Source organism: Mandrillus leucophaeus, unplaced genomic scaffold (genome assembly GCF_000951045.1).
Source record: "Mandrillus leucophaeus isolate KB7577 unplaced genomic scaffold, Mleu.le_1.0 Scaffold267, whole genome shotgun sequence".
NCBI classification, from domain to species: Eukaryota; Metazoa; Chordata; class Mammalia; order Primates; family Cercopithecidae; genus Mandrillus; species Mandrillus leucophaeus.
The window spans coordinates 2,599,198-2,624,724 of NW_012102776.1; the positions used below are offsets into that span (position 1 = coordinate 2,599,198).

Genomic DNA, 25,527 nt, shown 5'->3' on the forward strand with positions numbered 1-25,527 from the left:
GCCAGGATGGTCTCGATCTCCTGACCTCGTGATCTGCCCGCCTCAGCCTCCCAAAGTGCTGGGATTACAGGCTTGAGCCACCGCGCCCGGCCTCAGACACTTTATGTCACTTGCATTCTACACTTCAGTCATGCTGGGCTTCTTTAAGGTCTTGAATCTATCTAGCTCTTTCTCACCAAAGGCTCTCTGTTACTGTCATCACAATCAATCAACTGCATTTTTTCCATTGCCATGGCAGTCGTATCTGGTACTAATGGTCAATTCTTGTTGCCAAATGTTTCTCTCAGCTGTAAATTATGTCACTCTTCCATCTTTAAATTTTTCCCATCTTTTTTTCAACTTTGTCCACTTCTGTTGAGGAAAATCTCTCCTCAAACCGCCCTCCTCACCCTGCTCCCCTTTTAACCTCTCTATTTCAGTGCCATGTCAAACAAGAGCATAGGTTCTGGAGCTAGACAGACTTGCATTTGAGTCTTGACTCGAGAGTTTCTTGCAGCGATACCTTGGGTAAACTGTTGTAACTCCCAATAAGCATCAGTTTCCTCAACTGTAGAATGAGAATAACAATCATATTTACCTTTATTGTGGGCATCAAATGAAATAGTGTATGTTTAGTGCTTAACACAGTGACTGGCTTGTAGCCTGTCAATAAAGATTTGTCAAACAGATGAAATGGTAAATAATAATAGCATTGTGTTGTTTCTTATAGTATGTATACCACACTTATGGGGAGGACTCATTGATCAGTGTTAACGTGCTCAAATAATCACACCTAAAATGTTTAGAGTTCCAAAATGGGTAGGCACATCTCCCTGTAAATCTTTTTTTTCCTAACTTCTCTGACCTCTGTCCTTAGCCTAATATATCAATTAATCCTGACTGATAGATGAACAATACTGATAGTGATTTACCTTTATTGAGAAAAGTTACATTAAAAATTTAGATTGTATTGTTTTTATATAGGCACATGGTATAAATAAAAACGATATAAAATGGTTTGTAATGAAGAGTTACATTCCTCCCTGCTTACTTCCCTGCCATCCACTTTCTATTCTCAGAGGGTCCACTATTAACCATCTCTTGTTTGTGCTTCAGAGAGTTTGTATGAATTTACAAACATTTTATTAATTTATATATGCATTTATGTTCTTTATAACTCAAACAGTAGGTGGTGTATTACAAACACAGCTCTGTACCTTGCTTTTTAAAACAATATATTTGACATTGTTAAGTGACAGTGTCTATTTAATGACTAATTTAAAAATATTTTTTGTATTACATAATATTGCTATACTTTTTTAGCAGTTTTGTATTGTTGGATGGGCATGTACATTCTTTTCAACTCTTGCGATTATAAAAAAAGTTGCAATGGATATCCCTATGCATGCTTCATTTAACATCTATTCATAGCTGTCAGTTTTTAAATGTGGAATATTTGGGTCAAGGAATATATATATTTTTAGAAATCTATAAATATTACCGAACTTTTATCCATAGAGGATACAGCAATTCACTTTCCCACACAAAAAAGTTTGAGAATGTCACTTTTTTTCATACCATACTTTTGTTCTCATAAAAATCGTAACACTGGAGGTAAACGTAGACAAAATATATATACCTATGACATGGTCTCTAACAATAGAATTGTTAGAGACAATTTTTATTGTTAAAGACCATGTCATAGGTATATATATTAAGCAATATTGATAGCAACAGTTTTCTAATTTGGGGGTTTTAAAAATATTGATCTTCAAGGTATTAAACATTTTTAAAAAATAAACTTTCACATATAAGGTCTAACAGAATGATATAAGAAATTTTATTAAGACTTTCGAATTGTTAGAAAGTTTAGATAAATATTAGAGGAATTTTGTTAATGGTTGATGGATACATATCCTTTACAGATCTTTAATTCTTAAATCTGCTAACTGAGCAAAATTTTAAATCTTTTGTTTTCATAATATCCATAATATTCTTTTTTTTTTTTTTTTTTTTTAAAAGTATCCAAATGCTATTAACTCCAAATTTACACATACAGCTCAGATAAACTTTCTAGGCTCTATGTTTGCCTATCTAACAGTTGACATATCCAGTTGGATGTCTCAAACATGTCTGAAAATTCACATATTCTGGATCAAGCACTAGAATTTAAGCTTCCCTAGTGCACAGATATTTGTCTCTTGTTCATTGCTATATTTTAATTGAACAAAACACGGCCTGGTGTATAGCAGTCCAAAACTTTATGTTTTTGTTTGATGTGTTTGTTTAAATGCTTTGTTAAACTTTCGTTTGGTGATCTCATGATATTCCTTCCCAAATCTTGTATTCTTTCAGTGTTTCACTTATTAAGAATGACATCATCCATCATCAATTTGAATGAGCAATAAGCTGAGAAGTCATTCTTAACAGCCCTCTTTTTGGTGTTTTCATACTCCATTACATTCCAATACAAAAATTCTGTTAGTTTTATTTTCCTAACGAGTTCTTAAATCTGTCTACTTTTATCTTTGTATGCCACCGCTCTCCCTATTAGGGTGACTTTCCCTCTCCTCTAGATTAGGTCAGATCTCTTTCATATGTGTGAAACATACTAAATGTTTCTCTCCATCAGTTATTATCATTTTACAGTTGTCTATGTATTTGAGTGATTGTCTCCACCCCACCCTTTCCCATGTTTTACTGAAAGCTACATGAGGGCAGGGATAACTTTTTGTTCATTATTATATTCCCAGAGCCTGACATATAATACATATTTTTACAATATTTTTTGAGTGTTGAATGAATGAATGAAATTTGTATCAGTATTTCTAAATAATATCCAAGTCTAAATATATTTTACCTTGAACTTATTTTATTACATAGAACTAGTCAATAGAAGCCATATATAAATTATTTTGTTTCAATTTATTGTCTATACAATATAGAGCTCTATGAATATTCATTTTATACAAACATTTTAGCTATTATAGGTATATAATTTTAGTTCCAATATGAATGCTTTGTGGGTTCAATATGAATGAATATACTGCTATGTGCTTTTGGGCTTTTTTTGGTGCAATATTTTTTTCTATGTTTGTGGAGAAAATCCACAATTCTGAAGGATAAAATTATAGGAAATATCCCAATGTATATATAGTAATCAGAATAAAAAATTTAGTATACCAATTTGTTCTCTATGACTATGTTGCTACATAAATCACTAAAATTAGTATTGTATTATAAAGTACTTTTCGTGCTATGGCCAGTAAATTTTTTTTTTTAATTTACTGTTATTTTAGATTTATTATGTGTTGGATTTTTAAAAAAATTCTCAGGAGTTATATATTTTTTAAGTCTATATTGATCATTTTGTTTAAGGACATACGTATATCTCTCTGAGTACTGTTTAGTTGCTTACTTAAAAAAATTGTTTTTTGACAGGGTTGGACCAAGTTTTATGAATTTTCTTTATCAGATCTTCGGGCTGGGTACAACATTATTGACAGACTTTTTGATGGTAAGTTCTAACAAAAATTTTAATCTCATATTAATAAAATATTTTATCTGAGGTCTTATTAACTATATGTTTTCTTCCAAAGTGGCTTAACTTCCTATCAGAAAATTTGCTTTTGCTTTTTATTTTATTTTTTATTTGACTGCTATACCTGTGTTATCTCAGAGTTCTTATATGAATCTGTTCTTACATGGATTCTTCTTTCTGGAAGCAGAAAGCTAGAAAGATCTTGTTTTCACTTTGTGGCCTTCAAAAGTTTCAAGCGTTAACTGAATTTTCCAGATGTCTTTCAAGGGAACTGTTAAAATTCAGGAGTATAGCAGATTAAGATTAGTACCAAGGATTTATGGAGTCATAATTGAATTACTAAGTAGGATTCAGGAAACAAGGTACAAATAATACATTGAAACAGAGCAGTAAATAAAGCCATGTAATCTGATCCCCTAAGTCCATCTAGCTATCAGCCTCCTCCTTGAAAACAGGAACAGTTTAATCTCTAAAGTTTATTGTGCAGGGCCGAGGGAGGGGGACACTAGAGTTTAGACCAATGATGGATTAGAGAATAGAATATGATGATAGTAATCTCAAACTTAAAAATATCACAAACAGATCTTTCAATTCCTGTCTCCTCCCCACCCCCAACCCTGCAACCCTGCCAAAGACTTTTTCCTGATTCTGCCCCCGTTTCAGTAGATGGCCCACCATTCATGTATTAATAGTTGTTCAAGGCTAAAGCCTGTGAGTCACCCTGGATTCTTTTTTATTTTTTTTTTTTTTCCGCATCCTCAGACATCCAGTGCTTTGGCAATTTCTGTCCTTTGCAAATCACATCATGATTCTATTCACTTATTTTCCAAAGTGTTGGCAGTCCAAGCAATAATTTCTTACCTGGTCTTCCACTTTAGCACCCTTGCAAACATTCTTCATACCATAAAAAACTTTAGTTTTTAGAAATGCAAACCAAAGCATATAATTTTCCTGTTTAAAACTTATATCCATATTTGGCATCTTTATGTTCCTCAGACAAGCCAGACTTGTTCTTACTTGAAGGTTTTAATAGGTGTTCTTCCTTCTGTCTGAAATGCTTTCCTCCCAAATTTTCATATGGCCGCCTTCTTCCTATTGTTCACTTCTCAGCTTAGAGGTATCCTCTTGAGAAGAGAATTGCTTCTGGAGATTGATTTCTTACTGCTGAATCTGAAGTAATCTAATCATTCTCTATCCCTTTGTCTTGTCATATTGTCTTAATACATTAGTACTACCTGAATATCTTCTTGTTTATTCATTTTTTAATTTTGTTTCTCTCTTCCCACTAGAGCATAATCTGTTTTAAAGTAAGATCTTTGTCTTGTTTACTGTGTATATCCTTGAGGTTTATAACAGTGCCTAGCCCATCATAGGTACTCAATTATTATTTGAGTTAATAGCATCAGAAATTTTTTCTATAACTTGTCCTTGGCAAAAGGATAAGGATGGACAGCTAGGATGTGACCAAGTCCCATTTTAATTTATATATTTTTGAAGTTTAAAAAAACCTATTTAATGAACTATATGGACAAAAAGTTCTTAAAAGATTGTGGCTCAATGAAATTTCCACAAACTGAATTCCCCCACGTGGCCAGCACCTTAATCAAGAAACAGAACATTATAAGTGCCACTGAATCTACTCATGTAATGTTGCCTTTCAGCCTCTACCATCCCCCACCTTTACCTTCCCCTGTTCCTGAGGTAGACACCAGACACTTAACTATATAGATTAGTTATGCCTGTTTTTGTAAAACTGGAAACATACAGCATGTATGTTCTAGTGTTTGGGTTCCTGTAGTTAACATTCTATTTGATAGATTCAGCTATATGTTTGCATTTAGTTGTAGTCCATTTATTCTCAGTGCTATACAGTATGCCTTTGTGTAATTATATGTATATCTGTTGATGGACATGTTGGTAGTTTTGAGTTTGGGATGATTATGGGTAATGCTGCTATACCTTTAGGTGAATATATAGATGTATTTCTGTTGAGTATATATGTAGGAATAGAATTGCTAGGCCATAGGGTATGCATTTGTTCACCATTACTAGTTGATGCCAAATAGTATTCCAAGAGAATTTAATTCCACATCAGAAAAGTACACATAAATGTAGAATTCAATAAATTTCCCATAAATTGAACCTATGTAACTTTCACCCCCCCCAAAAAAATAAAACAGCTTTATCAGTATTTTAGAGGTGCCTTTTTTCTATTCCTTTCTACATACAACCCAACATTCCCCACCTCATACATGGGTAACTACCTTCCTGACCCCCGTGAACTGTTGTTTTTAACATTTGACACTGAATTTTTTTTTTTTTTTTTTGAGAATATAGACTAATACTTTTTTCAGCTTGCCTAAAAGCTTGGTAATTTTCCAAAATGCTTTTGAATATTTATTTGACTTTTATAATACCACTATGAGGCTATTAGTGTTAGTGCCCTTTCACAAAAGAGAAAAAACAGAGAACTTGAATGATTTATCATTGTGTTTCAAGTTTGTGATAGAATTAATTAATAGCATTCTAAGACATATATAGATAGATATCTTACACCATTATGTTTTAAATAAAAGGCAGATCCTTTAAAATGATATTGAATCTCAGAGTAAAAATTTGTTAAATCTTATGATTACAGAATTTTCTGATATGAAGGAACTTCCACATGTATAGAATTCAATGCTAAAAAAGAGAAAAAGTTCTAAACCTTGGAAACAATTGGTATTGAGAGTAATAGCCATGTGACCTAGAGCAAGTTTCCTGATCTTTAAGCCTGAGTTTCCTGATCTTTAAATTAGGAATAATAGTAGATACTACCTCAGTTTATTTGAATATCCAGAAGTTTAAATTACAAAAGCCACATGAAGCATTTAACATTTAGTACATTTAATATATGGAGTTAAGCTATCAGTAATGGTTGGCTGTTATTATTGCTATTGTTGTAATTTGAGTTCTATTCATTTTATTTTATCCTGAACAACATAAAATTTGTTTTGAGAAAAATAGGTAGAAGAAAAATAATATTTTCTTATAAAAATTCTATAAAATATTTCACATAATGACTGCTGTTTCTATTTTATAAGTTGAAAGATACACTGTCTGTATTCCTTACTGACTTATCAATGACTGGCTAACTTATCAGTGACTGACTAAATGATAAAGGTATCATTTAGTGAGTATCAGGACAACTAGAAATTCGAGTCCTGGTGAAGTCCTTTGTTTAGTCACTGTTGACAATAAGATGTAGGCAGATAACAGCTTTATTCTTCCACTATGGAGGTCCCCTTATCCTGCAGGAGGTGACCTAAATCTCTTATGTTCCAAGGCATATAGATAATCAATTTTTGTCATATCTCTAAATTTTATAGTGATGAAATAGAACTATGCTAGTAATGCTAACAATAAAGTTTATTAGCTAGTTTAAATGTAGTTATGTGTCTCCTATATTTACTGTAGATCTGAGATTTAATTCTTACATTTTAACATTACCACAAAATTGTGATGACAAGGATATTTCTGTTGCAAAATGAAACAATATCTTATAGAAGAAGTTCCTGACCAACATGGTGAAACCCCGTCTCTACTGAAAATACAAAAATTAGCCAGACATGGTGGCACGCGCCTGTAATCCCAGCTACTCAGGAGGCTGAGGCAGGAGAATCGCTTGAACCCGGGGGGCGGAGGAAGCAGTGAGCTGAGATCGCGTCATTGCACTCCAGCCTGGGTGACAGAGCGGGACTCCATCTCAAAAACACCAAAACCGAAAACAAAAAGTTCTATTGTGGCTTTTTAATATTACATTTCTCTTCTATTAAAATAGAAAGTAGATAGTTGACTATGTAAAATCATGACATTTAGAAGAGTGTAATGTGTGAAGGTGTTTTGTAGAGTTTCCCTGTTAATCAGATTATTTTATAAACTGACAGTTTCATCAAATGCGTAAAATTATGTTTTGGATAGGTCCGCTCCAGGAATTTCCAATTTAAATAACCAGGATTTTGTGGCAGATAATTCAGATAATCTAACTGGATTCAGAGTACCTCATTTCTATTTCAGATCTTTGTATAACTTTCTCATTTTGGTGCCTTAGCCTTCCTATCCCTTAGGAAGATTTCTGCATACGTATAATTGTGTAATATTAATACTTCTATCTTTGCTATGAGGATTAAGTGAATTTATACCTGTAAAATATTTGGAAGATTTTACTTGATTAAAAAATCTCAAATATTATTTACTACTATTAATATTAATGGTCATTTGAATAAATGATTGAGTTGTATTAAATGTATTTTGCTGTATGTTATAAATATAACTCAAGCCAGGTATTTAGTTAATGTTTTAAAAATGAAATTAATAAAAGTGTTTTTTTTAAATTATAGGTGCCAAAGATATACAATGGGAATTTGTACATGGTTTACTTGAAAATGCTATTTATGGAGGACGTATAGATAACTATTTTGACCTTAGAGTTCTTCAGTCATACCTGAAGCAGTTTTTTAATTCTTCAGTTATTGATGTATTCAACCAAAGGAACAAGAAAAGCATTTTTCCATATTCCGTATCTCTACCACAATCCTGCAGCATTTTGGTAGGTAAAATGAATGATTTTCAATCTATTTCCAGGTAGATACATGAATCATTTCTTACATTGTTAAATATACGTTACTTCTTTTCTAATGCACAAGTAATTATTCACAGTTTGGATTATTTGTTATGACAATATATGGCTTGATTCTCTCAACTTTAGTAAGGCATCCTAAAAACTTTTGAGTACTTACCGAAAGGTAGGTGGTTGATCATAATAATAGGCTGGTCTGTAGACAGATCTTGAAGGGAGTGGCCAAAGAAAATTCAAAGAAAGTAGGACTGCTGTGAAAAACTGCAGTGGGAGAATATGCACTTCATAGTAGTCATGAGTGTACTCTCATATATTGAAAAATAGGAAAGAAGACAAATACTATTTAATATGTGTCTTTAGTTTCTGGCTTGTACACTTAAAGCTTGTCTAAATATATAAAAGAAATTTACTTTGTTTTTCACAGGAACTTTTTGTGTATCTATTTCAGCCAACTGTAGCTTTTTGCTTTGAACCGTCACATGAAAGCCTCCTAGAATGCACTCATCTTTTCCAGAAAATAGTAATAAGTATAGCTGAAAGACTTCAGTTCTAATTTATTTTGCCACAAACCTATATGTGTATCCGTGTGCAAATAATGCTTTATTAGAGTACTATAATTATACATTTCTTCTTGAATTATAAAGGCACGTATCTATTCAATTATGTAGTTCTCTCAGTTTTGTGCTATTTTCTTTCATCCAAATATTTTTCAAGAAAAATCCTTCATTTGGCACAAAATTGTCAAAAAACAAAAGTTAAAAAAACTATTAACTATATTACTCTTGACTGTCTTATTACCTTAAGTATCCTGTTTTATTTCTAGTATCTTTAATTTACTCATTCATTCAATAATATGCATTGAACATCTGCTTAGTGATAGTTCTGCTCTAGGCATTGTGGATATAGTAATGCATCTGTGAAGTTTACCTTCCAGCAGAAACTTAGAGTGAATGAGTAAATACAGAATATCGCATAATTATTATACATTTATTTCAGATAGTGTACCCCAACAAGTCTTCCAACTCTATTGTTAGAAGCTTACATTGAAAAATACAATTCATACAGAAATGTATACATGATAAATGCACAATTCCATGAATTTTTATACATAGACCACATGAGTGTAGCCAGTTCTGGGGTCAAGAAACAGAACATTATTAGCTTCCCAGAAGTTTTCCTTATGTTCCCTTCTAGTTACTATCTCTCCCACAAAGGGTACATTATCCTTACTCTAACAGCCTAGTTTTCCTGTTTTTGTGCTGTTTATATAAATTTTGTCACATGGTATATATATATTTTTATGTACAAATAAGGATAAATCGGTCTGAATATGTAACTGCCAATTATTAGTCAGCGTATCACTGTATAGTTCTAGATAGACAGAAGACTAGCCAGTCTAGACAAGAAGATTTCGTAGCTATTTTGAAATGAGCAAAGTGTATACCTCTACAAAGAGTAAATATTTTTAAATTTATAGGATGACTTATGAGAATCACTGTTTAGCTTTCTAATTGAGTTAGACGAAAGACACCGAATGTTTCCCAGGATAACACATGCACACATATATGCAAACATACACTCATGTACATTGTACATATACATTTATACATATATATTGTGATTGAATTCCTCGAGGAAGTTTACAAATACTAAGCTAAAGGATTGGAAGAATTTCAAAGAACAGCATGACTTTCCAAAATGTGACATATTTCCAGGTCCTGGACTTCCTGGAGTCCAACTGTCTCCTTGGAAATACTTCAGGGTCAGCTGCCAAGGATAAGAAAGGATGAGGGGAAGTCAGAGGCCAAGTCTCCCCATGCCTACTTCAGCAAACACAGTTTAGATGCACATGCAGTACTTGCCTTAAAATAACTTCTCTTCATGAAAACAAAACAGTTTCCATGTTTAGGCCAAACTGAATAAGTCTTTTTGTCTGCACTTAGTTTTGATTTAAAGTCATGAGTGAGTAACTGTTGAGATGAGCGCTCAACAAGCCAAGCTTCTTCAATGCGTAGGGTAGTTCTTAGGATGAAATGATAGGATTATTAATGCATTTTATCACACCTCACCAGCAAACTGAAGACTAACTGGAATTGCTCTGTTATAAAGTAATTTACAAAGCAGTGCTTGCATACTAGTGTGTCTACACATTTACAAGTTTTCTCTAAGTTAAAAAGAAACAAAAGTAGATTGCTTGAATATTTGTCTTAATTTAACATGAGTAGAACTGCACTCTGCAGATTGCTCTTTGGTAAGTTACAGGAAAACAATTATAGAGCTTTCCTAAAAACATCTAACATAGTAGCATACATATCGTAGGCATACTCACTCAAATATGTTTAAAATAATTCAGGGTCCCTTTGTATGTGGGAGTTAGGATAAGAAAATATAATATCAAATAATTGAAGTGTGAAAAAGTATTAATGATAATACTTCCCATAGGTAACTGAGTTAATATGCAAAGTGAGATTTATCTAGAAAATAAAAATACAAATAATAATTTAACATTTCAAAGTATTCTTTCTTATTTCAGTGATTGCAAGTTCAATTTTTATTTTTGGCTAGGCGTGGTGGCTCACGCCTGTAATCCCAGCACTTTGGGAGGCCGAGGCGGGTGGATCACGAGGTCAGGAGATCGAGACCATCCTGGCTAACATGGTGAAACTCCGTCTCTACTAAAAATACAAAAAAATTAGCCGGGCGTGGTGGTGGGCGCCTATAGTCCCAGCTACTCGGGAGGCTGAGGTAGGAGAATGGCGTGAACACGGGAGGTGGAGCTTGCAGTGAGCCGAGATCGCGCCACTGCACTCCAGTCTGGGAGACAAAGCGAGACTCCGTCTCAAAAAAAAAAAAAAAAAGGAACAATTTTTATTTTTAAAAAGTAACTGTTTTTCACTTTTTTATATTTAGGACTATCGCGCTGTCATTGAGAAACTTCCAGAGGACGACAAACCTAGTTTCTTTGGTCTGCCTGCCAATATTGCTCGCTCATCTCAGCGCATGATCAGTTCTCAGGTAACTTAAAAAGAAGATCTACCTTCAAGAAAAGTTGCTAGTGAGCCTGAAGGAGACAAAATTAAATTTGATTTAGTACCATAGACCCCCACAAACTTTATTTAAACATTTTATTTTATTTTCACAACACATTCCAGTTTTACTTTAAATATACTTTGAAAAATATTTAATTTTCTGATTTTTTTTTTCTTTTTAAACTTTTATTTTGGATTCAGGGGGAAATGTGCAGATTTGTTACATGGATAGATTGTGTGTCATAAGGGTTTGGTGTACAGATTATTTCATCACATAGGTAATAAGCATAGTGCCCAACGGGTAATTTTTCGATCCTCCCTCTCCTCTCACCCACCCCCTCAAGTAGACCCTGGTGTCTGTTGTTCCCTTCTTTGTATCCATTTATACTCAGTGTTTAGATCTCACTCATAAGTGAGAACATGTGATATTTGGTTATCTGTTCCTGCGTTAGTTTGCTTATGAAAATGATCTCCAGCTCCATCCATCCTTGCTGTGAAGGACATGGTCTTGCTCCAGCTCCTTCACTTCCTTGCTGCAAAGGACACGGTCTTGTTCTTTTCTTATATTGCATAGTATTCCATGTTGTCGGTGTATCCCATTTTCTTTATTCAGTCTACCGTTGATGGCCATTTAGGTTGACTCCGTATCTTTGCTATTGTGAGTAGTGCTGCAGTGAACATTCACGTGCATATGTCTTTATGGTAGAACCATTTATATTCCTTTGAGTATATACCCAATAATGGGATTGCTGGGTCAAATGGTAGTTCTGTTTTAAGTTCTTTGAGAAATCGGCAAACTATTTTCCACAATGGTTGAACTAATTTGCATTCCCACCAGTGGTGTATAAGCGTTCCCTTTTCTCTGCAACCTTGACAGCACCTGTTATTTTTTGACTTATTAATAATAGCCAATCTGATGGGTATGAGGTGGTATCTCATTGTGGTTTTGATTTGCATTTTTCTAATGATCACGATGTCAAACATTTTTTCATATGTTTGCTGACCACACGTATGTCTTCTTTTGTGAAGCGTCTCTTCATGGTTTTTTTTGCCCACTTTTTAATGGGCTTGTTTTTTGTTTGTTAATTTCTTTAAGTTCCTTATAGATTCTGGACATTGGATGTTTGTTGAGTACATAGTTTGCAAACATTTTCTCCTATTCTGTAGGTTGTCTGTTTACTCTGTTGATAGTCTATTTTGCTGTACAGAAGCTCTTTAGTTAGGTCTCATTTGACAATTTTTGTTTGGGTTGCAATTGCTGTTGGCATCTTTGTCATGAAATTTTTGCCAGGGCCAATGTTCAGAATTGTATTTCCTAGGTTGTCTCCCAGGGTTTTTATAGTTTTGGCTTTTACATTTAAGTCTTTAATCCATCTTGAGTTGATTTTTGTATATGGTGAAAGGAATGGGTCTAGTTTCCATCTTCTGCACATGGCTAGGTAGTTAACCCAGCACTATTTATTGAATAGGAAGTTCTTTCCCCACTGCTTGTTTTGTTGACTTGTTAAAGATTGTCAGGTTGTTGTAGGTGTGTAGCTTTATTTCTGGGCTCTCTATTCTGTCCTGTTGGTCTGTGTGTCTGTTTCTGTAGTTCTCTTTGTGGAGATCTTTCACCTGCATACTACTGTTAATACTTCTGATTTATATTATGAAATTCTCATAGTGAATTTTTCCATTCCAGAAGTTCAGCTTGGTTCTTCCTTAAAATGCCTGTTTCATTTTTCAGCTCTTGGATTGATTTACTGGATACTTTGGATTCCTTGGATTGGATTTCAACTTTCTCCTGAATTTTGTTGAGCTTTTTTGCCACATTATGCATTCTTTGTCATTTCAGACATTTCAATCTGATTAAGGACCATTGCTGGTGGGCGGGGGATGGATATATAGTGGGCTCCTTTGAAGGTAAGGGGACACTGGGTTTTTGAATTGCCAGAGTTTTTTCTGATTCTCATCTGGTGGGGCTGGTGTTCCTTTAACTCTGATGCAAGTTGGGTGCACCCAGCTGGGTTTGGTTTTGGATGCTTTCAAAGGGCCAAGGCTCTGTACAATGTCTTTATTTGTGGGTGAATTCTTGCACCTGATTTTCGGCATCTATTAGCAGAATAATGTTTAGTGTTGTAGTTTGGGCTGCAGTCCAATAGACGGTGCTTAGGAGTAGTGGCTGGTAGGTAGGCTCTTAGCCCTGTGGATTTTTTTGTATTTCCTTGATTTCGCAGGCATGTTCTTGGGGGCGAGGGGAGGGGCGGGGAATAAAACCATCTCACCAGGGCCCCCTCCTTGGCTTTGAGTCAGCCTCCTGTAATCATTGGCGCCTTGCCTAAGTTTCTTCTGCTACGTGTTCGGGGTGGTGGGGCTCCCTCTGACAGGCTGCAGGCGGGAGATAGGCTGGCCATACGCTTTCTGGACCAGCCCTGTGGAGGGAGGTACGAACCGCTTCTGTGCTGGCCCACAAACCTGCACGTCCCACCCCTCTCAGTGATCTGAGGGTGGGCGCTTCTCCCCAGCTCCAGTGCTGGCCGCAGATCTGGGCTTAGTACTCCTGAGCTGCATACGCATTCCAGGGACACTGGAGCAGCCCTTGGCTTGGGGTCAGTCTCTGGCTGCACTTGGGGATCTGAAGTGCCCGTAGGTTACTTGGAAAATACTCAGATAGTGCAGAACACTCAGGCAGGGCTGTGGAGGCTGCATTGTACACACGATCCTGCGGGGTGGCTATGGAGGGGCTCGGGGGTGGGAGGGCCTGCAGAACAGATGTGCCCTAATCCTGTGGGGGAAGCCAGCCCTGCTGTCTCTTGGCCGGGCAGTCAGATGATGCTAGAGCCTCTCAGAGGGTGATGGGGGACCCCTGGGGAAGTAGGCACTTATGACCTTACTCTACTGCAGTGCAGCTGTCCTGCACACAAAAGCTCCTGAGCTCCACACCAGCTGAAGCACTGTTTCTGCCTAGTCTCCAGGCAGATCCTCCAGCAGCTCACACATCTCTGGGGGATGTGGAGTCCCCTGTAGCTAGGATCCCATGGGTCCAAGGTGAGGGTGAGATGTTCCTCAGTCTCCTCGCTCATCACTTCCTCAGGAGTTGCTTGGGGCCGGGAACAGCCCTGAGCATTATGTTAAGGCACAGAGGGTTCCAGCCTCCTCCCTCTTCACCCTGGGCATCAGCGTCACTTCTCCATCTACTCTTGGTAGTGTTTTCTTTCCAAAGATCTGCCCAAATTTTGTTGGATTACTTGATAATTTGGTATCTCTCAGTGGGAATGGTTCTTCCTGGCTGCATCTGGTCAGCCATCTTGTTCAACTCTCTCTATTTTAATGTTTAAACTCAAGTTCTACCCATATACATACGTTCGTGTGTGTATAATACATATATTTGAATACTCAGATAAAATTTTACAATACTTAAGCAAATAAGGTTAATATAATTAAAGGTTATTAAAAGAATAAAAGGTTATTTCATAGACTCCAATGAAGTATTTGCTTTGGGAACCTTATCAATAGAAGTTCGAGAGCCTTCTCTTGAAAGTTCTATTATTAACAGAACATGGCTTCTGCAACTGCTAGTCTCAGTGTCATTCAGGTTCTGGGAAACCTGATTTAGCATAGTTTGGATCAATTATCTAATGAAGGTGATAGGGTAACATAGAGCAGATACAGCCTTACAGACTCAAAGATACAGGAGAAGAAATGCAGAATGTTCAGCATCTTCATCTTACCAGGAGGCCAAGCAGCTACCTATATACAGAACTTATTTTGCTCCTGGGCCGTTAACAAGAGCCAAGGGTGTGCGGGTCATCTTGGTACTTAGAAGCTGTAGCCTTAGTTTCCCACCAATCTTCTATTTCATGTTAGCTACAAAAGTCTGGTACTTGTATATCAACACACAGCTCCCCAGGATAAGTGGAGTCCCAAGGAACAGGGGTTTCATGACAAACTAGGCAGATAAAACGTTCCACGCTTATCTTAACTATGTAATTTCTAAGGAAATAGTGCTATGAGAAGATAGACTCCAACGTTATTTCCCCAGACTGTCCTGATTCAACCCGCGCTTCATTTTACTTTTTCTCACTCAAATATACCAAAAAATTATCCCAACTTTGTCATAATATGATCTAATTTCTACTAGTTTGTCTTGCCTTAGTATTCCAGTTTTTATCAATACTTTTGGGATGAAATGAAGATAACATTCTTCCTAAGATTTTTTGGTAACACATATTTTCTTATTTGTATTTAACTGTTAGTCTGTTTCACTACTTATTTACTTGAGTACTTATTTTTTAATTACCATTTTTTACTAAAAGGGTTTCACAGTGTCTCAATTATTGTAACGTTTTATTTTTCAAATTATAAAGATGTATATGCAACTGAACTAATAAAATTTATATATTTAGAGATTTTTTTCATTCCAAGCCACGTTTAAAATGCCCTTATTTAAAAGTAAATATTCAGATACTACAAAGTTTGATTCAACACCAAGCCTGTCAATGTACTTGACAAGAAGTAGATTAGAAAACATTATTTATCATGCACACGTTCAGGGATACAAGAACAGATACTGCATCAGGTATTTGATGATTTGGGCTTTTAAGGACAGGCTAATGCCAAAGTTGTATAGCCAATTTTGTACAAATATGAAGGCCGAAAATGAGTACATACATTCAAGGCAGTGACCACAAGTTGTGTCTATCTACTGCAAATTGTTGATGATACTTATGTACAGATGCTGTGTGTCAGTAGTTAGGAGCTTTTTTTCTTTTTGTAACCTGCTGCAGTATACACACCACATGGCGTTCTCAACCACATCAGCTAATACAGTCTTTTCCTCAACTTTTTCACTGTTATAATTACTGTAGGGATGTTACATTAACCAAAATGTGAGAGTCGAAAGCAAGAGACTTTGGGTTTTGTTTTTGATGGTGAGGAGGGGGAGAGATAAATTTGATATATTAATTTGAATTGCCCATGCAATAATATTTATTTGAGTTGCCATAAAATATCTATTTGGAAATGTCTAGTAGGAACATAAATAAACGTAGGGAGGCTTCAGATGTAGATATGATAAAAAAGATTTGACAAAAAACCAGTACATCTGTGAGAGAGGAAGCTGTGGGAATTAGAGATTGATTGCTAGGGAGGATGAAGCAGAAAAGAAAGATGCCTGAAGGTAGAGTCCTGGGAAATATCTATAATTAACACATATTTGGAGATGGGAAAATCTTTGAAAGAATTTTAGCAAGAGTGGTCTGCATTCAGAAAACAAGACAAGCAGAAGAGCTTTAAAAGACAGTCTTCAGGTGATGGAAGGGGGTGATGCTGGTTGTTCAGGGAGTGGAAGAGGAAGGCTAAGTTATAAAGAATTGGGCATTATTCAGTATTTCAAAATCTTTTCTAGAATCATCTCTGTAGAATGTTGGAGGATAGAAATCTAATTGCAATAGTTTGGGAGGGAAAGTGGATGAAAAAGTGATGCCAATGAATATAGGTGATTAATTTAGGAAGTTTGGCACTGACCAGATATATGTCTCTACCAATAAAAGTTAAAGGCAAAATGTAGGTAATCTAATGTGAATACAAGATTCAGGGAGAAATTGTTACTATTGATGTTGGAAGAAACTGAAGCATGTTTTTTCTGTACTCTCTTACAGGATTCTGAGTTATTCAAGGGTAGAACATGTATTTTTCTTTTTCTTTTTGTTTTCTTTTTTTGTTGGGCGTTGGTGTGCCAGTACCTGTTTATGGATTGTACCCTTAGTATCCTTAGTACTTTCTATTAATGAATATTGCTTTTGTTTTAAAGATGTATTTTCCATTTAAAGCAACTATAAATATCATTTGAGTTGATTCAAAAAAATTGTTAAATATTTTTGGTATTAACATTTTTGGCTATAGGCATTTCAAGATTTCTTTATATATTTTCTGGAATTACTCTTGCCACTGCTTTTGCTTATTTAAATTCTTCATTCAATACCCAGTCCAAAGCTTATCCTCTCCTGAGGTATTTTAATTGATCCTCTGGTATTTTTTACTTTTATTTATCTCAGCTATCCAACATTATTTGCCTCTAATATAATATTAGAATAGGTTTTGGAATGTAAAGGTGAATAAAAATAGTCCCTGTTTTGAAGGAATTCAGTTTAGTGGGGAGAGAAATGTGTAGAAAAAGTCCCACTGCCACATAAGTGGTAAAATAGAAACGTGTTCTACTAAGTATGTATCTTGTGAATTTATATCTGAATTAATATATGTACTTTTCATTTCATTGCTGAAGAAAAACTTTTTGCATGAATTAGATCATTTGTATTATGTTTGTACAAATTTCTGCAATCAAGACAGTTTGAGTAAATGAGAAACACTTTAAAATTAAGCTAAATTAAGTTCTTCTGAAGAAATCTTTAAAGCAGAAATTATACTTCTCTTATAACTTCAGACTTAGCAATGTTTGAAATTTTGCTTCTTTTAAATTAAAAAAGTAATTGTAGTTTATACAGCTTTTTGTTCGGTTAAAACATACTTTTGTTTCAGAAAATGAAAACTAAACAATAAATGTTTAAATAACTAAAGCTCTAACCTATTATGATTAATATATATCTTTACCCAGATAGGATAATATCTTCTATGTGTTATGTATATTAACTTTTGTCTCCCCAGATAAATAAAACAGTTAAAATAGCACTTAGTAAATAGTAGGTCCCTTTATGACAATGCTATTCTCTTCATCTCCTTCATGTCCCTCCTCCTCTTGTACCAAAACTGGCCAGTCGCAGTACTTTTATCTGTCAAATTAAGCAGCATATGGCACCAGCAGACTCAGACACTGAGACAAAAATGATACTTCTTTCACTGGATTTCATACATTGGAATGTTAGTAGTTTTTACTTGCTGGTGATCATACTTGGAGTGAAAGAAGGAAGGCTGTTGTAGTCAATAATAAGTAAACCTTGATGATGTGTAGAGAGCTTGAAAGAGCATTGTTTCTATTCTTTCAACAATGGAAGCCAGACAAACTGCAAATTTACAACTTTCTTTGAACCTCTCAGAGATGAAATTGCAGGGCAAAAACTCTATGAAATCTAAGGAGATGCTGCAGTTGCCTAAAAAGAAGTGACACAACACAAACATTTGCTTACCTGGGGCATATGTACCCAGGCACTGTTAAGAATTCAGCTAGAATAGTTAATAAATTGGTCAAGGCCAAGTGTAGGCTGCTAGTGTATGAGGGCAACTGATATAGGTGTTCTTACCCCCTCACGGGCTTTTTCTCCATGGCCTCTTACCTGATGAGAGTATTCAGGAGTTATTTTGTGTGTGTGACAGAAACCTGAGGGAGAGATACACAGCTATTTTGTGGGGAGGGGTCCATAAAACTCTGCCCCTACCCTAAATAAAACGAATCTGTAGACCCCCATTTTATATAAAAGGTATCTTCAGAGGAGTTTGAAACCTGCACTGCAAAAATCACCCTCAAATCCAGCCCAACTCCTCATTTAACACAAATCCCTAAAGGCCTATCAGAAACAAAGTTACATGCATTTGTAAGCTTTAAAAGTTCCTTAGTCTTTACTGCTCTAGACAAAATTTCAGCTTCCAAGAAAACATTCCAGAGTATATGAAAATGCAAGAAAAGGTACCACTCCAAGAGACAGAACAATCCGGAGAACTAGAAAAAGATAAGACACAGATGTTGGAACTACCTAACAGAAAATTTAAAATAATTACAATTTTTATGTTAAAAGTTCTGATGAGGCCAGGTGCAGTGGCTCACGCCTGTAATCCCAACATTTTGGGAGGCCAAGGCGGGCAGATCACGAGGTCAGGAGATCGAGACCATCTTGGCTAACACCGTGAAACCCCGCCTCTACTAAAAATACAAAAAATTAGCCGGGCGTGGTAGCATGTGCCTGTAGTCACAGCTACTCGGGAAGGTGAGGCAGGAGAATTGCTTGAACCCGGGAGGCAGAGGTTACAGTGAGCCGAGATCGCACCACTGCACTCCAGCCTGAGTCACAGAGCGAGACTCCGTCTCAAAAAAAAAAAAAAAAAAAGTTTGATGAAAAAGCATGATATGCAAGATTAGATGTTTAATTTTAGCAGAGATATGGAAACTATAAGAATGAATAAAATGAAAGTGCTAGAAATAAAAAGCACAGTAACAGAGATGCAGACTGCCTTCAACAAGTTTATAGACTTGATATAGCCAAGGAAAGAATCAGTGAAATTGAAGATAGAGCAATAGAAGTTACCCAAACTGAAACATAAGGAGAAAAAAATGGAAAAAAAAAAAAAAAAAAAAAAAAAAAAAAAAAAAAAAAAAAAAAAAAAAAAAAAAAATAAGGAGAAAAAAATGGAAAAAAAAAAAAAATAGAACAAAGCATCCATGAATTGTGAGACAAAATCAAACAAACTAACCATTGTGTAATTAGTATTCACAAATCCACAAAGCTTAAAGGATGCCACGCTGGATAAATTTCCACCACCTCACCCTCTCTTAAAAAACAAACACACATAGGCATAAAATACTAAAACTGAAAAAGACTGAAATAATGAAGCTAGCAGCAGGGTAGAGAAAGTGTTGTGGGGGAAACACACACCACATACAAAGAAACAAATACTAGAGCAGCCTTTTCCTCAGAAGCCATTCAAGTCAGAAGATAATGGAATTGTGGTAACTTTAAATTGCTCAATGAAAAAACTGGAAACCACAAATTCTAACTTAGCAAAGTATCTTTCAAAATGAAATAAAGTCTTTCTTGGCTGGGCATGGTGGCTTACGCCTGTAATCCCAGCACTTTGGGAGGGCAAGGTGGGCAGATCACTTGATGTCAGGAGTTCGAGACCACCCTGGCCAACATGGTGAAACCCCATCTCTACCAAAAATATAAAAAATTAGCTGGGTGTGGTGGCATGCACCTGTAATCGCAGCTACTCAGGAGGCTGTGGCAGTAGAATCACTTGAACCCAGCAGGCAGAGGTTGCAGTGAGCCGAGATCACGCCACTACACTCCAGCCTGGGTGACAGAGGGAGACTCCAACTCAAAAAAAAAAAAAAAAACTTTCTTAAATAAAACAATTTATTGCCAGCAAACTTACTCTATAAGATTGTTACAGGAAGTTCTTCAAACAGAAGAGCTACGTTTCCAGGCAGAATATAAATATAATTACATATTAACACACATTTGAATGTTTACAAGCCAAATAACTTTGTTTATAATTTAATACATAGCAACTATAAAAGTATTTCCATATTTTTGAATTCAAAGTCGAATTGTTATAAAATTGTGTCTGTAAAAAATGTAGAATTATTATAAGGTTTATGGTTTTTTTTCTGTTTTTTTGTTTTTGAGATGGAGTCTCGCTCTGTCGCCCAGGCTGGAGTGCAGTGGCGCGATCTCGGCTCACTGCAAGCTCTGCCTGCCGGGTTCACGTCATTCTCCTGCCTTAGCCTTCCGAATAGCTGGGACTGCAGGTGCCTGCCACTTTGCCAGGCTAACTTTTTGTATTTTTAGTAGAGACGGGGTTTCACCTTGTTAGCCAGGATGGTCTCAATCTCCTGATCTTGTGATCCGCCTGCCTCAGCCTCCTTATGTGTTTTTAAAAAGGAGGCTTCTGAAAACCTTGATGTGTCATTGAAACTCAGTTCTACTATACTGGCCTCCCAACAGGAAAGCCTATATTATTCATGGGAGAGAGTGAATGCGTGGTTGTGGATATGGGTACACGCGACTATTTTTTAATGGGATGTGTTTTTGGTGGATTTTACCAATAAGTTGTTTCTAAGGATATATTTTAATTCTAATGTATCTTATCTGTCAAAAATCCACTACATAGAAGAAAGTTAATAGAAAATTTTATCATCATCATCATTTAAAGACCATAGAAAATTAACTTTAATGTAGAAATTTCTTTTTCTCTTTTAGTGGAAATTAGATTTTGAAAACATCTATAAGTTCAACTGTAGGAGGTTTCTTTTATTCAGTAATATCATGGTTTTATTTAACTGTTTTATCTTTTTCTTTTAAATTCTTATTTTTCCTTTAGATGTTTGCATTTGTTAATAACGATTCAGTGATGGCACATTCTCTAGGCTAAGAACACTTGCAGCATGTTGCCTAGAAAGAAACGGTGTAAAATTTGTTATTTTTGAACAAAAGTCAGAAAAATATGGGCCAACTTTACCTTTGAAAATATCCTAACTAATTTAATGATTTGAATGAAATCGAGATACAATAAAATCTTAATTTAAAATTTTTCCATCTCTGTTAATTCCTGAGGCAAACACAGTAATCTATTCTAGTCTCTTCACCGGGTAGCTATGTAGCTAGTAAAACATTGAGGATTCTACTGGTAAAGAAAAAGAGCAAGCAAGGATAGTGGGGTAAATTTGGTATTTCTGGCACAGGTAGGGTAGAAGAGAATTTGGCTACAAGGAATATCTATTTTAAATCCATTATAAATTGTAAATTGGATAAATCAGTTTGTAAATTTAAATATCAAATGTAAAATTTGGTTTTCATTCTAACAATTCCATGTAATGAAGTTTTTTTGTTCAATTACAAAAACCATTTTTAGTTACCAAAAAGTTTTAGTTGGCATTTTATTACTTTTTAAAATAAATTCAAAGTTTAGTGTCAGTATCTAATATGTAATATCAATATAAATAGCCTATAAATACTTGTCTTCAATTTGAAGATTTTGATATACTCCAGCAATTGAAGACATTAAGTACCCAAGAAATGTCCATTTAAATTTGAAAATGTTCTGGTAAGCAAATTTCTTAAATAATTAAGGCAGAGAGGATTTTTGTTTCATGGTAGAATTGGCTGCTTGTAGAGCAAAGACCTCAGTAGACTACTACAGTATGATCGTTTTGCAGAATATAAAGATTGCTGTGGAATAATCTTTCCACATGCTGCAGAGAGAAGGGTATTTTCTAGTAATCTTCTCTGCAACTTTCAGCTGTAAAATGAACCTTGTTAAACAAACAGACACCAGAGAAAGGAAATGTTCCTTAATTATTCACCTTGAAGAATTTGGAATTATTTTTTTCAGTTTAGCAAAATATCTTGCCCATAATTACCATATGTATTAGGGCTTTCATTCATTAAAATACCATGTTTGGAAAATGGCTTCAAGAGGTATTTTTCAATGTCCCTTGTTTTGTCATGGCATTTCTTTGATTTAGCATCCAATAGTGCATTTTAAAGGCATCTATCAGCATTTTAAAATTTGTTTCTGTAGGTCAGTGTTGACATTTCCCTTTGAAAAAAAGAAGAAATGAGGGAATGGAAGGAATAAGCAACATGCAAGTTGATAGACTAATAAACATATTTCTAACCTCTTTAATGACTATACAGTTATTGGTCCTTTAAGTTTTTACATAACAGAGCTACCTGCCCTGGTTTATATGGAATGTTTCAATCAGAAGCTTCTACTAGTTTCAAAAGTAGAAATATGGAAAAGTTAGAAGCTGTACGAAAATTATGATCTAGGAATGAAGGAGAAAAATAGGATGTTTGGTGGGGGAAAAACATAGCTCTGGCCATGAGATTAGCAGAGAGGAGAAAAATGTGCTTTTGAAAATTGTTCTTTAAAATGGGAACCTTACAAGGAATCTCTCTAAGCCTAAGAACAGTGCTATAATTTTTATATTGCTAGAATTATATGAAATACCATTACTGACCCAGCCATCATGCATTACAAACCAAACTATGCCAATCAGATAGCTTTACTTAAACCTCTTTTAAAATTGTGATTTTATCTTTTCCCATATACAGTTTGTTAGTTTTTAGTGTATATGTGGTATCCTTTTAACCTGTGTTTATGATGATGATAATGATGATGATAATGATTTTTATACTTCTTGTGCTCCCTGTAATAGGTTTTGTGGTAAGCATTTTATATGAATTACCTCACTTAACTCTCAGAATAAGAGAGGTTACTGTCAAACTCATTCTATACTTGAGGATATTGAGGCCCAGGGAGATTTTTATTTTTCCCAAGATCACACCTTTAGAAAGCTCCTAAACTGGAACTTAAATGTGTTACTGAATACTGGTTCATGCCTGTATGACACACTCATAGAGCAAGGGTAAATAACTTGTGTTACGAGATTCAGTCGCTTTTCTCCATAAAGGTTTCACTTACCACATAACCTTATATGGGGAAAGAAAAAAGATCTCTTGCTTCGCAAAAGTAATTGGCAAAATATTCTTTTCTTGTTTTGTATTTTTTATGACTACATAGTTGTACATATTTATGGGGTACATATGATATTTGATAAAAGCATACACTGTGTAATGATCAAATCAGGGAATTGCAATATCCGTCACCTCAAACATTTGTCACCTTTTTGCATTGAGAACATTCCAAATCCACTTCTGTAGTTATTTTGGAATATACAATAAATTATTATTAACTATAGTTTCCCTGTTATACCACCAAACACTAGATCTTATTACTACTATGAAACTGTATTTTTGTACCCATTAACCAAGTCCGTTTTTATCCTACTCTCCCTCCCAACCCCTATACATACCCTACCCAATTTCTGGTAACTGTTATTCTACTCTCTATCTCCATGAGATCAACTTTTTTAGCTCCCAGGTATGAGAACATGCAGTATTTATCTCTCTGTACCTGGCTTATTTCACTTAATATAATGTCTTCCAGTACTATCCATGTTTCACAAGTGACAAGATTTTATTCTTTGTTATGGTGAAATAATATTCCGTTGTTTATTTGTACCATATTTTTTCTTTATCCATTCATCTGTTGACGGGCACTTAGGTCATATCTTGACTATTGTGAATACTGCCCTAATAAACACAGGAGTGCAGATACCCTTCCAATATACTGATTTCTTTTCTTTTGGATATATACCCAGCAGTGAGATTGCTGGACTTTTGGGAACAGGCCCCCAAATCTGGCCATAAACTGGCCCCAAAACTGGCCATAAACAAAATATCTGCTGTACTGTGACATGTTCATGATGGCCATGACACCCACGCTGAAGGTTGCAGGTTTACCGGAATGAGGGCAAGGAACACCTGGCCCACTCAGGTTGGAAAACCACTTAAAGGCATTCCTAAGTCACAATACCATGAGTGATCTGTGCCTTAAGGACATGTTCCTGCTGCAGATAACTAACCAGAGCCCAGCCCTTTGTTTCGGCTCATACCTTTGTTTCCCCTAAGAAATACTTTTAGTTAATCTATAATCTCTAGAAACAAGGCTTATCACTGGCTTGCTGTCAGTAAATATGTGGGTAAATCTCTGTTCAAAGCTCTCAGCTCAAGGCTGTGAGACCCCTGATTTCCCACTCCACACACTGTATTTCTGTGTGTGTGTCTTTAATTCCTCTAGCGCCGCTAGGTTAGGGTCTCCATGACCAAGCTGGTCTTGGCACTGGACAATATAGTATTTCTATTTTTGGTTTTTTAAGGAACATCCATACTGTTTCCGTAGTAGCTTACTAATTTACCTTCCAACCGTGTATGAAGATTCTCCTTTCTCTACATCCTCCCCAGCATCCATTATTTTTTTGTCTTTTTGATAAAAGCTCTTTTAACTGGGGTGAGACGATATCTCACTGTGGTTTTGATTTGCATTTCTCTGATGAGTAGTGATGTTGAGGATTTTTTTCTCTACCTGTTGGTCATGTGTATGCCTTCTTTTGAGAAATGTCTGTTGAGATCTTTTGCCTATTTTTTAATCCGATTATTTTTTACTTTGCTATTGAATTGTTTGAATTGCTTATATATTCTTGTTACTAATCTCTTGTCAGTTGAATAGTGTGCGTATATTTTCCCCTGTTCTTCAGATTGTCTCTTTGTTGATTGTTTTCTTTGCTGCGCAGAAGCTTTTAAGCTTGACATGATCCCATTTGTCCATTTTTGCTTTGGTTTCTTGTGCTTTTGAAGTCTTATTCAAGAAATCTTTGTCCAGATTAGTGCCCTGAAGCATTTCCCCAGTGTTTTCTTCTAGTAGTTTCACAGTTTCAGGTATTATATTTAAGTCTTTAATCCATTTTGATTTGATTTTTGTATATGGTGAGAGACAGCTGTCTAGTTTAATTCTTCTGCATAAGGATATCCCGTTTTCCCAGCACCATTTGTAGTTCTTTCCTCAACGTGTTGGCACTTATTGAAGATGAGTTAGTTGTAAATGTGTGGATTTATAACTGGGTTCCTTGCTCTCTTTCATTGCTCTGTGTGTCTGTTTTTACGCCCCTACCATGCTATTTTGGCTGCTCTAGGTTTCTAGTATAATTTGGAGTCAGAAAGTATGATTCCTCTAGTTTTGTTCTTTTTGCTCATGATTGCTTTAGGTATTCTGGATCTTTTATAGTTCCATATAAATATTAGGATTTT

General features: G+C 35.4%; 1 protein-coding gene across 1 annotated transcript in view; it reads left to right on the top strand.

Moving 5' to 3' along the window:
* DYNC2H1 (dynein, cytoplasmic 2, heavy chain 1) overlaps positions 1 to 25,527 on the top strand; it is a 376,294-nt gene that overhangs the window by 214,227 nt on the left and 136,540 nt on the right. Inside the window, exons 81-83 of the mRNA XM_011984411.1 lie at positions 3,421 to 3,496; positions 7,900 to 8,108; positions 11,049 to 11,153. Of these exons, the coding sequence (XP_011839801.1) occupies positions 3,421 to 3,496; positions 7,900 to 8,108; positions 11,049 to 11,153 (390 nt within the window). The remainder of the gene's footprint in view (positions 1 to 3,420; positions 3,497 to 7,899; positions 8,109 to 11,048; positions 11,154 to 25,527) is intronic.